The following is a 17,366-nucleotide window of genomic DNA, read 5'->3' on the forward strand; positions in this document are numbered from 1 at the left end:
AAAACGACCTTCTTCTTAATTAGACCGTTGAAAGCAAAATTAATCTCTGTTTTTAACAAATTTTATTTAAATTCTGAGTAAAGCAATTCCATGATCTATAGTAAGTTCTCATTAAAAAAGTTTATTTTTTATTTATTTATTTTTATTTTTCTCTACAATCTTTGATTATCAGTACAAAAAAAAAACAAATGAAAATAATATTCTAGGTCAACATAATCACTGCCTGGGTTCAAGTCTTTCGAAATCTTATCGGAGACAATTTCCCATGTATTTCATGAAATTCAGATGATGACACAGTCTTCAAATAAATGATTGAATTCAAAATTTAATTCATTAACGAAAAGTTTGTGGTGGAAGCAACACGAACAAAAAGGAAATAGTAAAAAAGTTTAAGTGATTTAATTTAAATAGAAATAAGTTAAAAATGAAATACTTTATAGTATTGGCCTTGTGCCTTAGTGCTGTTGTGGCAGGTAATGTGTGAAATTATATGTAAATATGTAAACATAGTTTTATTTTTGTGAATGAAATTTCTAAAACGAAAATGAAAAATAAGCAAATCAATCAAATCTGTAAAAAAAATAAATGAGATCTGTACAATCTTTAGTATCGTTAGACTCTTCTAATGCGTGAATTTTAATTATTATTTAATCAACAACTATTTGTAGTGATACCACAAGTTTAATTACCTTCTCATTACTAAGTTATACTAAAAGTAATGAGTTTCCTGTACCCAAACTCTAAAAGCTTATAAAACGCAAAATGTTTTCTCCTCTAGAATATCACGTTTTTCTACAGACATTGCCATATATAACAGTTTTTCCATACACAATTTTGTGTACAACAATATTTTCTATAGAAAAGTTTCTGCATAAGAGTATTTTCTGTAGAACATTTTGTACATAACAATATTTTCTATAGAAAATATTGTGTATAACAGTATTTTCTATAGAAAATATTGTGTATAACAGTATTTTCTATAGAAAATATTGTGTATAACAGTATTTTCTATAGAAAATATTGTGTATAACAGTATTTTCTATAGAAAATATTGTGTATAATAGTATTTTCTATAGAAAATATTGTGTATAACAGTATTTTCTATAGAAAATATTGTGTATAACAGTATTTTCTATAGAAAATATTGTGTATAACTGTTTTTTCTATAGAAAATATTGTGTATAACTGTTTTTTCTATAGAAATGTTGTGTATAACTGTTTTTTCTATAGAAAATGTTTTGTATAACGGTTTATGTAGTGTATAACTGTTTTTTCTATAGAACATTTTCTATTTGTACTACAGAACATTGAATAGAAAGTATTAAAATAATTAAAAATTTTGAGAGTGGAAAAAATACTATTTAAATATTATTTCAAATTTTTTTCCATATGTGGATTCAAATTATTAGTATTAATAGATTTGAAGTCAAAATCGCGAGAAAAAAATTATCATCTGCTCTTGACAATTGATCACAATTACAAAGTACAATTTTCTTCATTTTCGAAATGTTTTCCGTTCTTTGTGGCTATGGTTAATGGTCGTGTAGTTCTACTGAGTTCTGTAGCCAGTTTATAACACTGCCATCTAAAATAGTAGCGTTACTGGGTGACTGACTGATTCAGCATCAAGAGGTATAGACATTAAATTTTGACTATAGAAGGAGTTTTTGGAAAATTATAGGTTTAGGGGGATAAACGTTCCAAATCATTAAACTTATATCCTATAAACTATTACTGATTCCAAAAACAAGATATTTGCAGACAGGTGTTTGGTACTTTTATTCCTTTCAATGGGGACTAAAAAGTACCAAAACTAACAGGGTGTTATTTGGATCTCGAATATAAAGGCGTAGATTGGGACAAATCTGAGTAAACAGTTTAGTACTTTTTTTTAAATATAAACAGAAGTTTCAATCGTTTGAAACATATTTGTTCAAAAATTTCCCCAAATTTTCTCCTTAGGTACTTCATTAATATTTTAAATGCCTTTCACTATCTTGTGTTGTCCGAAATCTCTTTGAAATCACAGTAGGGATGCAATCATCTGATTTAGCTTCAAACTGTAGGGCTACAAGATGAGAGTAATGATAATATCTATGTCTGATCAAGAATCTGATGCTAACAAACATTCAGTTTTGATCATGGTATTTGTAACGAAAGAACTGAAAAAGATACCATATTTTTAGTGGAACTAAATGAATTTTGAGCAGAATATTAAATATTTAAAAATCTTAAGTAAAAAAGAGATTATTTTAATTGAGTGTCAAATATTTTTATTATAATTTTATTAAATATGAGGATTTTATCAGCAAAACTGATAACCTTTTTGATTGCTAAAGAAAAGAATTAAAGTCAAGGTCTTTCAAATGAAATTTGATAACTGTCTGTTTAAATATGTACAATGTACATAAATGTGTACATATAAAATCATTCTTATTAAATCATACAATTTATTTTTAATTGACATCCTGTTTTTAAGTTTAATTTATAAAATAGTTCAATTTATTAATTAAAATTTTGTTTCTTTATCTTTTGCAGAAGAATTACATGAGAGGTAAATATTATCTTGGATTTCCGGTCTGCATTCATAATTTTGTTTAGAGTTCAAAAAACTATTTTATTAATTTATCAACATTTGTTTCTTTGTTTCATTTTATTTTTCATAATTTTTGCAATTTTCTAGAGGAGTTGATTTTCATACATTGTAAGTACCTCAACAATAAATGGAATGAGAAATTAATTCAATTAACTTATTAATTCCTAATTGGCTTGGTACACAACATCATTAACAATCTTATTTTAAAATTTATTTTATAAAATTAAAAATTCATTGATACAAAAAATTTAAGAACATTTACAATTGTTTGTGAAATTGCTAAGAAATAGATATGAAAGAGATCATTAGCAGAGACTCGAACCAGATTTTTGAGAACTACAGTACTTTGTTTAGAAAACTAAATTTCGTAAAATATGAAAGATCTCTGATTCAAAACAAAGTTTTAAACTAATGGATTATTCAAGAGAGTTTTTAAACAAATCCTTGTTTATCGCTTAGTAACCCATATTCGACAAACAATTGGAAATGTTTATTTAACCGCTTAAAATTTTTAAAATATTATTTATACTGAATTGGTATTCCAGACATTACAGTCAACACCATCAAACTTTAGAAGAGGCTAAGAAGAAGATTTCTGATGTTTTGGATGGTCAACATGCTGAATACGAAGAAGTTGGATCTTATGGAGGTGTAGGTGGAGTAGGTGTTGGCACTGTGGGTTTCTCATCATCTGGTGTGTCAGGTGCTGATAGCAATGCTGGTTATGGTTCCTCTGCTGGCTATGGTGCCTCTGCTGGTTCCCAGTTTGGTGCCAGTCACAATGCCAACTTTGCTTCCTCTTCATCTTTTGGCAGCAATGCTAACTTTGCTGCCAGTCACGGTATGCATGGTGTACACAGCTCTGGTGCTCAAGGAGGTTCCGCTGTTGTTATTCCCGTTGCCGGTGGTGCTGGTTCAACTTCATACATGGAAAGCTCTGCAGCCGAAAATGTTCATCATGCTGCTCCCGAAGTAGTTGTTAGCGGTGGTCTGGGCGGTCATGAAAGTTTTGTGCGTCATGAAGAACATCGTAGCGAAAATCAAGTTGCCACTCCTCTCGTCTACACTTCTCCCTCTAGTGGTTCGGAAAAATACTATCATCATGAAGAACGTCGTCTATCCAATGCTGCCCATCCCGTTATATACACCGTACCCTCAACTGGCGGTTCTGAAAACTATGTTCACCACGAAGAACGTCGTACACAAACTCAAACTTCTGCTCCTATCATTCAGTTTGCTCCTTCTACTGGCGGTTCTGAGAAATATGTTCGTCATGAAGAACGCCGTGTTGAAAACCAAGCCGTTCCCGTTGTCCACTATACTTCTCCCTCTGGTGGTTCCGAAAATTACATTCATCATGAAGAACGTCGTGTACAAAACCAAGCCGTTCCCGTCATCCACTACCCTGCCCATTCTGGTTCCGAAAATTACATTAATCATGAAGAACGTCGCGTACAAAACCAAGCTCCCGTCTTCCAATATACTCCCTCGGGTGGTTCAGAAAAGTATGTGCACATTAAGGAAGAACGTGTCCAACAAGCTCCCGTACAAATGGTTGTCACCTCCCCAGCTGGTGGTCAAGAATCCTACATGAAATACCGTAAAGTTACTACCACTGCCTCTCAACCTCAGATGATTGTACACACTGTTCCTTCCACCAGCTCTTATGTTCATCAAAGCACTGCTGGTTCCACTACTGGTTCTCAATTGGGCTCTTTAGTTACTGGTGGTCTTACCTCTGGTGCTAACTCTAACTACAAGACTGGTTACTATACAGCTCCTTCCGCCACTTACGGTGAGATTTTTTAATTGGTGATAAACTTAGAAATTCATTAATTATACTTTTTTTTTTTATTGGTAGGTTCCGCTGCTTTGACTGCTGGTAACACTAACTCTTTGTTCAACACTGCTGCTTCTCACCAAGCTGCTTCCAACTTCGGAGCTTCTCATCAAGCTGCTTCTAACTTTGGTGCTTCTCATCAAGCGGCTTCTAAATTCGGTGCTTCTCACCAAGCTGCTTCCAACTTCGGTGCTGGTCACCAAGCTGGTTTCGGTGCCAACAGTGCTTTCACTGATGCATCTTCATTCGGTACTCAATTCGGTGCACAATCTAAATTCGGTTCTTCATTCGGTGCCGAATCCAAATTTGGCTCTCAATTCGGAGCTGAGTCTGCCTTCAATGCTGGTTCCTTATTGGGAACAGGCTCCTCTGGATTACACACCCACATTGACGAATCTAAACGTTTAGCTCAAATGCAAGCTCAAGGTATGTCTGTTGGTGGCACTCGTGCTGGTGGCAGTCAATTCAACGCTAACTTGGAAAGTGGTAATGCTGCTGGCTTCGGAGGTTTTGGTGGTCTTTCTGGTGTCGGTGCTGGTGCCGGAAATGCTGGTTACAAAACCAAATCATGGGAAAAAGCCTCCAAATGGTCCAGCCAATCTGAGGTGAGTTTAATTTTATTAAAAATATTAAACTAAATCCATATCGCGCCTATGTTTAGTTTCTCCAGAATTTGTATTCAAATATGATTCCAAGGATCTAAAAATTTTGTTAACTTTTTAAAGTTGAATCTCTCATAATTGCTAAAATAAAAACATTATTTTTTTTTGCAGTTCGGATCCGATGGTCAAGTGAAAAACTACAAGGAATTGTCCACTGGCGAAAGTGAAAACTACGACATCAATGGTCGTCGTGCTGGCTACACAGCCGCCACCACCACACTTGATGACAACGGCAAAGTAAGCAGCTACAGTCTCCACACATAAATCTAATTACATAGATATTTAATTTTTTGTGTTGAATTTTCATGCGAGATTCATGTAATTTATAAGATTAAAGATTATTTATTTAAAAATAAATAAAATTACGAAATTAATAAAAACAAACACTGTCTCCCTGTTTTCAAATAAAAAAACATCAATTCAAAACAATTTCGTAATCATTGCGTTAATTATAAAATAGACAACATTGATAAGAATTCTAGGAAATTACGATCACTATTTGTTAATTTTAAAACGTAAATAAAACCAAGTCAATTATTTAATACAGATTGACTGACACACTTCTTGAAAAAATATGTACATATATGCATGTATTTAATCACATTCTAAACTAAGTAAACACATATTTTAATTTTAAATTATACAAATTATTTACAGACACCAAGTGTGTTCGTTCATACAAAATCACTACTTTCTCGAGAATGTTGATTCCAATTTACCATCAACAATTTCAATCAATGAACTGGTGGGCTTAACAACATTTACCGAACCCTGAGGTTGATAATGATAATGCGGTCTGTTGTCTCGTCGTCTTCTATATTCATTGCCGTTTGTCAGACAATAGCAGGGCTTCCAAGCATTATTTCTATAGGCCGACACATCATTAGGCTTGTTGTAGGCATCCACATACATTGAACGTTCAGTAGTCCAACGCGGAATATAACTGTTCCAACCATCCGATGAACGATATATAGGACTACCAGCACCTCTAGCATCGGCAGAGCCAATATAAACTGGTACATTATTGGGATAATATTCGGGATAGTAATCTGGATAATTTGCTCTGCCAGAGGTATCACTTCTTCTTTCGGTGGAGAAATTTGGATTCCAGTGCGATTTGGGATCGTTGGGTTTGCGATTTTTATGATTAGAACCCCCACGTCCCTTATATATAGGCACACTAGCATCTTCTGTAAAGTAAAATTTAAAAGTTAATACACCAAGTAACACTTATTTCAAATCTGAGAAATATTCCTGTCTAGCATTAAATATTTCAAAGTCTTAACAATCGAATTAGCTGTCTAAGGAAGGTTTGTCACCAATGCCATTTCGAACTTTCTAAAGAAAATGTCAGAAATTGGATCGAACCAAACTTGTTAAAATATGATAATGTGGTTTACCCCCAGTAACACGAAGTCTGGTTATGTTTTAACTAATAGTTATACTGACAGTTTTCATACAAAAATTATTTTAACCGACAATATAACTATTAGTTAAGGCATAACCAGACTTCGTGTTAATGGGGGTTAGAAACATAAAAAGATCGGTAGCTCGTAAACTATTGGAGATACTAATTTCCTGAATATAAATATGTGAAGTTAATTTTTATTCTTTAACTTTATCTTTAATCCATTCAACCATTGAATGTCTCAATTTGTGTACCCTTCACCTTCGTGAGAAGGGTATGAAATGCTTTTTACCACTTTTATGGTAAGAATTTTGAAATAATTGTTTATATTGTATATATCTAGAGAAAATAACCTTTAAAACCCTATTTGTTTCACCACAAAAACACTTATGTACTATTTATACATACATAAGATAACACTAAATTGAAATTACCCACTTCTTCCTACCCACCTTTATCAACATCCTGTTCTCGACTTGTCTTATTGATATGTTCATCTCCTTCCGCTGTTATCTCGAATGTTATATCAGTATGTATACCAACTCTTTTCTTATTCTTGCCCAAATCCGTGATTTCTACACTTTCCTTGGATTCTGAAACCAAACCATTATAATATTATTATTTTTACTTCTTGGCCTTAAAAAATTTACCTTTAGATTTATGTGTATCACCCGTGTCCACTGTTACTCGAACTCCATGTATTTTCGGTCCTGATTTGGCTCTTTTTTCACCATCACTTTCCTTTTCTCTTTCATCGTCGCGTTCATCATTTCTACCTTTCTTGACTCCCGGTACAACGGTAACAGTGTTGTTTTTATTTTCGGCTTCATCGAAGTCCAATTTTGGTGAGACATCCTGTTGCTGACCTAAAAATACAAGTTAAAATAGGAATTTTGAAGATATTTGTCTTATATACTACACGAAAAAACATAAGCGTACAAAATAAAAATTAAATAATAAAGACTTTTTTTAATTTTTGGTTATTTCTGATTTTTGAATGTATTGAAGTCAGTAAGCATTGTCCTTTCATCATTAATTTGCCATTAATCAACAAAAAAATTTCAAGTTTCATATATCGTATATGAACAAGCCATAGAGTATGGTAGTATTAAAAGAGGACATAAAATAGAAACTATGAAAAGCACTCAGTTTTGCATATTTTCTTGCGTCACTTTGGCATAATAGTTGTAAAAATCGTAAGACAGTGAGTCTTTCAATTTATACGGACTGCTCTTAAAGGAAGAGTGAGTTGACTAAGGTGTATATATCCAGGATGGCTTTTAGGTTGGGTATAGTATTCCTAAGTCTGCAATATAATCTCTAAAATGATACGATTTGGATCTTGGAACTTGCGCAGTATGCTGGAGACTACTAAGCTCGCACAAATCGAAAATGAATTCCACAATTTCGTGCTTTTGACACATTACACACAATGCGATTTGGAAAGCTCAAAGTTGCTAATGAGTTCCCGATAAGATAATTAAGCTAATAAAGGAGCTCTACAACAGAGTATATTGTTCTGCACTTCATGAGAGCTCATCAAGTAAACCCATTAATGTAAACGTTGGAGGTCGAAAGGCTGTGTTTTGTCTCCATTATTGTTTAACATAGTACTTGACATAGTTACGAACCACTCTATTAATTCGGCCCTCAACGATAGGTTAGATGATATCAACTATGCAGATGACTTCTGTCTTCCATCTTACCGCTTCTCTAGCATGCAATCCAAGACAGCTAAAGCTGGCTTACAAAATTATATCAACAAAACCAAATCAATGAGCATAAATTAATCGTGCTATACGAACTTCCAGTTTTCGGGGCAATGCATTGAAGATATTTAAAACTTTTGCTATCTGTATAGTTTCAAAAATTGGGGGCAGCAAAGAAGATATTCAGAATAAACTTTGTAAGGCAAGGTACGCTTATAGTGCGCTCAACAAATTCTGAAGATCGCAAAATATCTCAACTCACACCAAAGTCAAGGTTTTTAACAGCAATGTGAAATCTGTGCTTCTATATGGCTGCGAAACATAGAATATATCGAGTCGCGAAATGATTACTATACAAGCTTTTGTAAACTGTTGCCTCAGGCGTATATAGAATATTCTGGCCAGCCACGATATCAAATCATGATTTGTGGAATAGCACAAATCAGGTTTCTTTGGGTTTGAGTATACGATTGCGTTAATTTGATTAGCTGGGAATATAACTAGACAGTCCGTCGAATATAACTCCAAGGTTCTAGGAGACCTGGCAGACCTGCAAATACTTAGAGACGACAAATTGAGAACGAGTTGCATGAGCATGATGTATGAGTGGGAATAAACTGTTATATAATGATAAAATACAATGGAAAACATTTGTTGTGGCCCTATGTTCCAATGGGAATTAAAGGCTTAAATATGTATATACTTGGCTAAACAGGCACTTGATGAGGATATAGATTTCCTATGAGCTCGCTCAGATAAGGTAACGAAGTTAACCAAAATACTTTCACAATCTCAAGGACGATATTGCTTTGATGAATCAAAAGCATACGGCTTCTCTCTTGATACTACGACTGATCAATATGGAGGCAGCTATCACCGGGCACCAGGGATGCCAGGTACTTTTTATCGCTGCCCCAACTAAAATTGAAAATATCCTCAAAAATACCCAAATATGGTTTTTCTTGATTTTTTTACAAAAACTAAACTTCATATAAAATTAATTAGCCAATAACCAAACAAATTAGTTGTTATAATATTAAAAAGTTTCCTTCTAACCAACATTTTTATGAATTAGTCAAAGTTTATTTAGAAAATATTCATTCCAATTGGTTGAACTGCACCTCGTAACACATCGTTACAAATTTTATATAAAATTAGTATTGGTATATTTTTTTACCAAAGATTTAACATAAACCGATTTGAGAATAATCCATTGTAAATTCAAATTTTGTTTTGATCTGGTCAGTTTGGTCTGAAATTCGACAATTAGAAAACTTTTTGGAAATACTGATTTGGATTTAAAGATTGTATCATATTATATGTTATGATACGTACATTTATTAGCACTAAACATCTCTATTTTCTATTCAAAGAACTTGAAATTAAGTTCACTTATTGGTAACATATTGCTATTACAGACAATAAAAACAAACCAATCCTAAATAATTTATCCCAATAAAATCCCCGAAATATTTTAAAATAAAATCCCCAGTCTCCAAACGAAATTTTCTGTCCCCAAAAAACTTATAAAATCCCAAAGACTGGCAAGCCTGCCGGGCACTGTAAACTCGGCACTCATCCTAGAAGGATTGGATTACCTTATAGTGAATTCTGTAGGAGTTATCAGGATAATGTAGACGTTGAAAATATTTATCAACTTATCTGTAATTGTCCAGCACTTCGTACTATATTTCAGCACTTAAAATATTTGCAAATATATACAGAAATGATTTATCTCTTTTTGATCAAGAGATATTAAGGTTGGAAAGTACCGGCTCTGATAAACTTGAGGAAATGAATCCTCGGAATTCCATGACTATAATGCTTAGATGAGCTATGAAGGATGAGCCTTAGACGAATATACTCCTTCATCAGGGAATCTGGTTGGTTTAATTTGGAGACAACGGACGTATAATAAATTGTTTACCCCTTAGGTATCACAATGTGATCAGTTTTGAACCCAAGTTTGGACCCAAGTAAGATGCTTGAAGAGTGGCTGCCCATGGAATCTAATCTAACCTAAGGTTTGAATGTATATTTTTTTAAAGTCTTCATTTCTTATTTTGCACTTTTTTGATTTTCAATGTTGTACATTTTACTATGATATTTTAATCCGTTCGAATTTTACACTAATTATAATTTTAAATATTTCTTAACGAAATCACTTTATCATTAAATTTAAAGTATTTATTGTAACACATTGAAATATTCATCACAGACCCACAAAAGTATAAGTATTCTGGGTCCTTATGAAATTCTAAGACGAGCTAGCTATGTCCGTCCGTCTGTCTATCTATTGAAATCACGATAGGACTCTCTGTTGATAAGGTTTGTTAGGTATTGAAAATGTGCAATATCGGTTCATGATTTCACTTAGCACCCATACAAATGTCCCTCCGGAATACTGTTTGAGCAGTCATAAATATGTTGATTATGCGGCAATTCTGATTCACTTTTGTACAAATTACTTAGAACTAATTTCTAAGTAACGCCTTTGATTAATACCATTTGCAGACTATAAACCTGCCAATTTGCAATTCTTTGGCTCTTATTGACTTAAAGATAATTAAGTTAGATATTTGAAATTGCTCTTGTTAATTCTAGAATGAGTTTACATGTTTTAAAAAAAGAACTACATTTCGGCATATCATGTGACTAAATTTATAATACCGAAATTAGTACCGGTTTATTCTTTAAAAAACGAGTTACATATTGCAATTTTGCTTTAATTCAAACAAACCTTGGCTATAATGACACAAAATCACAATCAAAATACACAGTCGCAATAAATTAGAAATAATTTTTGTTTGCATTGCCAATAATTTCTAAATAAATTTTAATTAAGAGAATGATAGCGTGTTTCAAATACACAAATCACGATAAAACACTTTTAAATAAAATTTTTTATTGTATGAATATATAATTTTTTTTATATTTTAAATAAAATATTAAATATTAATTTTTGTATTTTTATTTTTTAATTAAAATCTTAACACTTCAAATGCTACAAAACAACTAATACAAGTTCTAAAGAACAATTCATCTTAGAACTGATGGATTCGGGAAAATAATAAAAAAAAACTGAAACAGCAATAACAACAAAATAAAAACTTCAAAAAAATCTGTTGATTTACGCGTTTTTCTAATGTTTTTATTTATTATTGTTTTTGTTATTGTTGCTAGATTACCTGCAGTTAATTTCAAATTAAATTGTTAACGTCTGTTAGCGTCTATTGTCGTTTTGGTGTGTGTTGTCGATAACATCTTCATGCTACTTACTACAATCTTATACTTTTTATTTTATTCTATCTTTTGGGTTTTTTTTCTTCAAAATAGTTTTTAGGGTTTCTAGAATTGAGAATTTTAAAGATTACGTTGAGTTGATCGATTGCTTTAGAAAAACTGTTAAAATAAAATAGTGGACAGTTTTTAATATTTATACAAGTCACAACTTTTCAACACATAATATGAATATTTATTGGCTATTTTACCATCCGCCTAAAAGTTGACAATAGTATTTTATGTGTAGTTTTTAAATTACACTCTTAAACTTTAAATAAAGGCACTGTGGGCTGTGTGATACTATTGTGGTATTGTTTGATGAGCTAAACAATACGTATATTTTTATATACCATGCAATTTAAATATCAGTAAAACTGTCTTTTACTACCAAATATCTTATATACATGGCCAAATACACAATTTTGTTAAAATTTGAGTAGAAGATTTTCTTTGCACATCATTATTGTTTTGTAATATATTTTTGAACTGTATTATAATAAAGAATTTTCTTGTACGTTAGTTTTAACAATTAAAATCCAAGTATTAAGGCCTTATTCATAATTCATTTTTAAATTTATAACAGGTTTATAAAACAATTTTTGTATGGAAATTTCGTGTTATAAACGTTATATAAAATTAAAAATTTATTATGAATAAGGGGGCTATATCTCTAATATAACATGCATTCTAAAAATTTTGATCACGATATATCCGAATTTTAGGATATATGAACGGATTTTAAAAGTATTTTGGAATTTTGCTAAATAAATATTTGCTAAAATACATTAACTCACTAATCGATTTAAGTTTTAAGAGAAATTATACAGATATGCTTTTCTACAACAATTTTTAAACAAAAGGTACTTTTTCGCACATTTAAAATTTTTGGTAAAATGAGTTTTAATTATTTCGCCCCCTTAAAAAACTGCATGAACCTGGAAATTATAACAAGTTTTTTACTTATCAATAGATACATCTAACTGAAATAAGTCACGACATTAAATGTTAAGGATGTTTGATATAAAATCATTTTAATATCGGAAAAAGAACCTTTAAAAATAAAGAAAAAAAGTACATTTTTTATGAGTTTTTTTTTAACGATAATATTTTAAATGAATGTTTTTAATCCTGATCTAATATATAAACAAATTACACATTGAAATTAAATACATTTTATTTTTCGTTTTATAATAGTGTTGTACGTTTTATTAAGTACAATTTTTTTTAGAACCCATTTACTTAATAAAAAAATAAAAAAATGTTGCTGACTTGATTGTTTCTACACCATTTCCAATTGTATTTCAGAAATTTCTAATTGTATTTCAGAAATTTCTAATTATATTTCAGAAAATTCCAATTGAAGTTCCGAAATTTCCAATTATATTTCAGAATTTTCCATTTATATTTCAGAATTTTCCAATTATATTTCAGAAATTTCCAATTATATTTCAGATTTTTCCATTTATATTTCAGAATTTTCCAATTATATTTCAGAAATTTCCATTTATATTTCAGAAATTTCTAATTGTATTTCAGAAATTTCCAATTGTATTTCAGAATTTTCCAATTGTATTTCAGAAATTTCCATTTGTATTTCAGAATTTTTAATTTATACTTAAAAAGTTTCTAATTGTATTTCAGAATTTTCCAATTGTATTTCAGAAATTTCCATTTGTATTTCAGAAAATTCTAATAGCAATACAAAAGAAAATTTCTGAAATACAAATAGAAATTTCTGAAATACAATTGGAAAATTCTGAAATACAATTAGAAACTTTTTAAGTATAAATTAAAAATTCTGAAATACAAATGGAAATTTCTGAAATACAATTGGAAAATTCTGAAATACAATTGGAAATTTCTGAAATACAATTAGAAATTTCTGAAATATAAATGGAAATTTCTGAAATATAATTGGAAAATTCTGAAATGTAATTGGAATATTCTGAAATATAATTGGAAAATTCTGAAATATAAATGGAAATTTCTGAAATATAATTGGAAAATTCTGAAATATAAATGGAAAATTCTGAAATATAATTGGAAATTTCTGAAATTCAATTGGAATTTTCTGAAATATAATTAGAAATTTCTGAAATACAATTGGAAATGGTGTAGAAGATTTCAACCCAAATATTATAAAAATACCAAAAAAACCTTTTGTTCTGCGGCTAATCATTTATTGTCCATTGATCGCATTTAATTTTTGGAGAACTGTTGTCATAATCCTGAATTGAATTTTTAAAAGTGTTTACAAATATTTATTTAGAGGTACATCATTTTTAAATACCATCACTGAAGCTAGTTTCCACAACAGGGTTGTAGAGACCCACCATTGATCCAGCCATAGCACTATAGGTCAAATGACCACTTTTTCTGTGCTAAATTAATAACGACTACAAAATCATGGTACTCAAACCAAAACCTTAAAGAATTTCATAAGTAAGAATAGCTCTATTAAAAAATGGAATTTAACCTACTAACGACCAAAAATTAACCCTTTTACCACCATGAATGCAAACTTAATACATTAATTTATTTTATTTATACTAAAACTTTTAGTAATTGCTTAAATCGAATTCATTTTGTAAATTTAAAAGAAAAGGTCCTCTTCACTTTCATTAATTTCTTCGTCTTGGTAGCTAAAGTGAAATTCGTTCATGGGTTTACTGCAACATAATAGTTAGTTACTTCAGGTGGAAGTGTGGAACTTTTCCGCTTTTGTAAGCGCCTATTTAAAAATTATGTGGGAAGTAATGGATCTGAAATACAGCTTAATATTAATTTCTCCGCTTCCATTACATCGTCTATTTGTATCTCAAAAATGTATTCAGCAATATGCAGTAAAATAGATTGCAACAAAACTTTGGCAAGGGCCTCATTTGCTTTTATAATTATTCTTTTAAAATTTCAATAATTTATTTTCGTGAATGATTTTCGTCTTGAAATTAGGTTGTGTAATTAATTTCTATACATTTTTAAGAGATTTATGCACGTTAAAGAGATTTTCGGCAGCTGGTCTTATATGGGAGCTATGACTAATTATGGTCTGATAATCATAAAATTAATCGACATGAATTCCGTATATACATATAAAACTTATTTGGAGCAAAATTTGTGTAGATACCTATAAAAATTAAACATTTATGACCGATAAAGTCCAACTTCGGGAGGAAATTGGTATGGGAGTTAGGTGGTATAATAGACCGATTTCAGCCAGCTTCAATAGGCTTTGTCCTTGGGCCAAAAAAAAAATATGTACCCAATTAAGGTGGCTGTTAGACTAATATTCATGGACATTACAAAAATCTGCTCAAATGCCTTGTACCCTCCCCAATATGGTGGTGTAAGGTATAAAAAATGCATTGTTTGCATTATATTCTTTTCCACTTCATCAGAAAATATGTTAACTTCAATTTTGTCAAATACATGTTTGAAAAAGTCATCAAATTTTTCTTATTTTAATTTTCGTTAAAACAAATTTCAAACAACTCCGATTTTTTAAAACGCAATAACCTAAGAAATATAATATTATTCGAAAACGGCTAAAATTGGCTATTGAATGTAAATGAAAATTCATTTATAATATTTCAATATATTCATTTGCTTCCATGAAGTTAACTTTTGAAAACAATCGCAGTACTTTTAAGGTTATGTTACAAAAAAAGTGGCTATATTTCAAGCAAGTCAAACAAATTTATCACATATTTAACAAAAAACATTAATTACTTACTTAATTTATTGTTCTCCATTTTCACTTTCTTCATTATAACTCACGAAATTATTTAAACAAGCAATTGAATCTTTGAAAGCAATACTGGCTTTTCAACAAAATGTATTAAGTGATTACAATGCAATGCCAAACTGAATTTAATATTTACCAAAAACAAAAAGCTTATTTCGTTAATTTGCAGTATTGGTTACTAAATGTGGAATATTTGCATTTGAAAAATTGACTTTAGCACAGTTTTGTTAACTGGACATGGACATGGAGTTTTAAAGTTGTGATTTTTTTAACAATTAAAAAAAATTTGCAAAATAATAAGAAAAGTTTTGTTATAGTTTAAGTTTCGAATCAATTTGTAGTTCATTCAGTCCTTTCAATCCACTATTTTTATAATCGATCTCACTGTGCTATGTAAAGTAAAAATGTGTAGCATACTTTTAGGAGAACTGTAAAGTAAAATTGTAATTTAATATAAATAGACATCCCTTAACAATTTGAATTATACTTAATGAGAATATCATTACAAGTATTATACAATCTTATCTTGATACATAAAAGTTGGAACTAAATACGGCATTTAATACACATTTTGTTTAAACACTGGATTTACATTAAAATGACAGTAAATGTTCCCCTTTATTCGTAGTGTTTCGCGAACCCTTTTTTATATAAATTTAGCCAAAGGCGGTATTAATTGTTTATTTTTTATTATTTTTATTGTTAAAAAAAGACTAAACAACAACTAAGTATAATAAATAAAATGTTTCTCATTTTAAATGTTTGTAGCATGTTTTAAGATAAAGTTGGGTTTGGGGTGATTTTCTGTTCAGTTTTTGTGGTTGTTGTGATCACCTTCTCTGATACAGAGTTTATACCTGATATAATAATGAATTTGTTGTTGCCGTTTTTGTGGCCGGACAAAGTAATTGTCTTTAATCAGACATGATAATCTACGTTTTTGCTATTTTATTGTTTTTTCTTTATTTGAGCTTTTTTGTTTTTTCCTCATCACATTTGCGCGCGTTTTTATTTGTACCCTAAATCTGGTATTTTATTTAATATGGTAATAGAGATGGTTTGCTGGGGATATAGTTAAAAAAATATCATGAATTGCTAAAATATGATAACCGATGTATGGAGTGTATGATCGCTTATATTGTAGTAAAACGATAGTTCAAACCAGAAGATTTTCTTATTTAATTTTCAGTGCAACCTCCTGTCGTTCCGGAGGTTTTGACATTTCCAAGCTCTTTTATGTCAGTTCTTGTCAACCGGCATTCATTTATATTGTCATGTATATCTGTTAACTCAATAGCAGGGGGTGACCGAGAGGCCCAAGAGCTTTCTGATCTCTGAGAGTGGTGATAGAAGAATTCATATTTCAAAACGAAAATATATACATACATATATTTTTTATATAGCAATCAAAAAATAGAAAACACCGATATATATGTAATATATTTAGTTTTGGGCATAACAAATTTTATTCAGAGATCATTTAATTTTTATTCAGAGATCATTTAAGAATGAATGTTGTAGGGAATCGTGTAAATGTTCTTTGCCAACTTTTAATTGTAAAAACGTCAGTGTGTGTTTTAAACAAACAATAATAGCAACGATGTATATCCGACTTATTTAACTTTAATTTCTGTTTTTTTTTTTAATTTTTGTTCTTTATATTAAATGTTGTTGTAATGTTTGGAAATTTTGCTTTAATTCTCCCATCGTTAATCAACGATGTTGTTTGCTGTATGTCACTATTGTTCTTCGATACTTTAATAATTTTACAATTTTAATTTTCATCGTTTTTGACAGCGATCTGTGTTTTAATTATACCTTCATTACGTTACAAAAAAATAAACAACAAAATGCACATGAAATTAATTAAAATCTTTTTAAATATTCATAATTTTATTTATAACTAAAGTGTATGTATTTGGGTAATAAAAATCAAACATTTTTTGTGGACTTTAGTTTAAATTTAATCTGTGAAACAGATATTGAATCATTTTCGATACCCTTCACAATCATTGTCAGTATAAGAATTTTGGTCCAAATTTATACAAAAAGGATTCAAAATTGGATTTGACATTTAAAACTAACTTCGATCCTTATAGAAATCCAGTTATCTGAAAATATTTT

General features: G+C 30.3%; 2 protein-coding genes across 3 annotated transcripts; one reads left to right on the forward strand and one right to left on the reverse strand.

Moving 5' to 3' along the window:
- The first annotated feature begins 325 nt into the window (after positions 1-325).
- Positions 326-5,482, forward strand: fon (fondue). 2 transcript variants are annotated; one of them, XM_065499545.1, is made up of 6 exons: positions 326-473; positions 2,539-2,554; positions 2,684-2,704; positions 3,142-4,391; positions 4,458-5,041; positions 5,210-5,482. In XM_065499545.1, the coding sequence occupies exons 1-6, from the start codon at positions 425-427 to the stop codon at positions 5,360-5,362; spliced, it is 2,073 nt and encodes a 690-aa protein (XP_065355617.1). In that variant the 5' UTR covers positions 326-424; the 3' UTR covers positions 5,363-5,482. The 2 variants fall into 2 exon arrangements, with proteins under 2 accessions (XP_065355617.1, XP_065355618.1); XM_065499546.1 differs by lacking the exon at positions 2,684-2,704.
- A 177-nt stretch (positions 5,483-5,659) lies between these two features.
- On the reverse strand, positions 5,660-11,217 carry LOC135950053 (uncharacterized). Its single transcript, XM_065499547.1, has 4 exons — positions 10,956-11,217; positions 7,157-7,372; positions 6,959-7,099; positions 5,660-6,288 (listed from the first exon to the last, which is right to left on the reverse strand). Exons 1-4 carry the CDS (start codon positions 11,026-11,028, stop codon positions 5,786-5,788), a joined length of 933 nt encoding a protein of 310 aa, XP_065355619.1. The 5' UTR covers positions 11,029-11,217; the 3' UTR covers positions 5,660-5,785.
- Positions 11,218-17,366: the final 6,149 nt, after the last annotated feature.

Source organism: Calliphora vicina, chromosome 2, assembly GCF_958450345.1.
Source record: "Calliphora vicina chromosome 2, idCalVici1.1, whole genome shotgun sequence".
Taxonomy (NCBI): Eukaryota; Metazoa; Arthropoda; class Insecta; order Diptera; family Calliphoridae; genus Calliphora; species Calliphora vicina.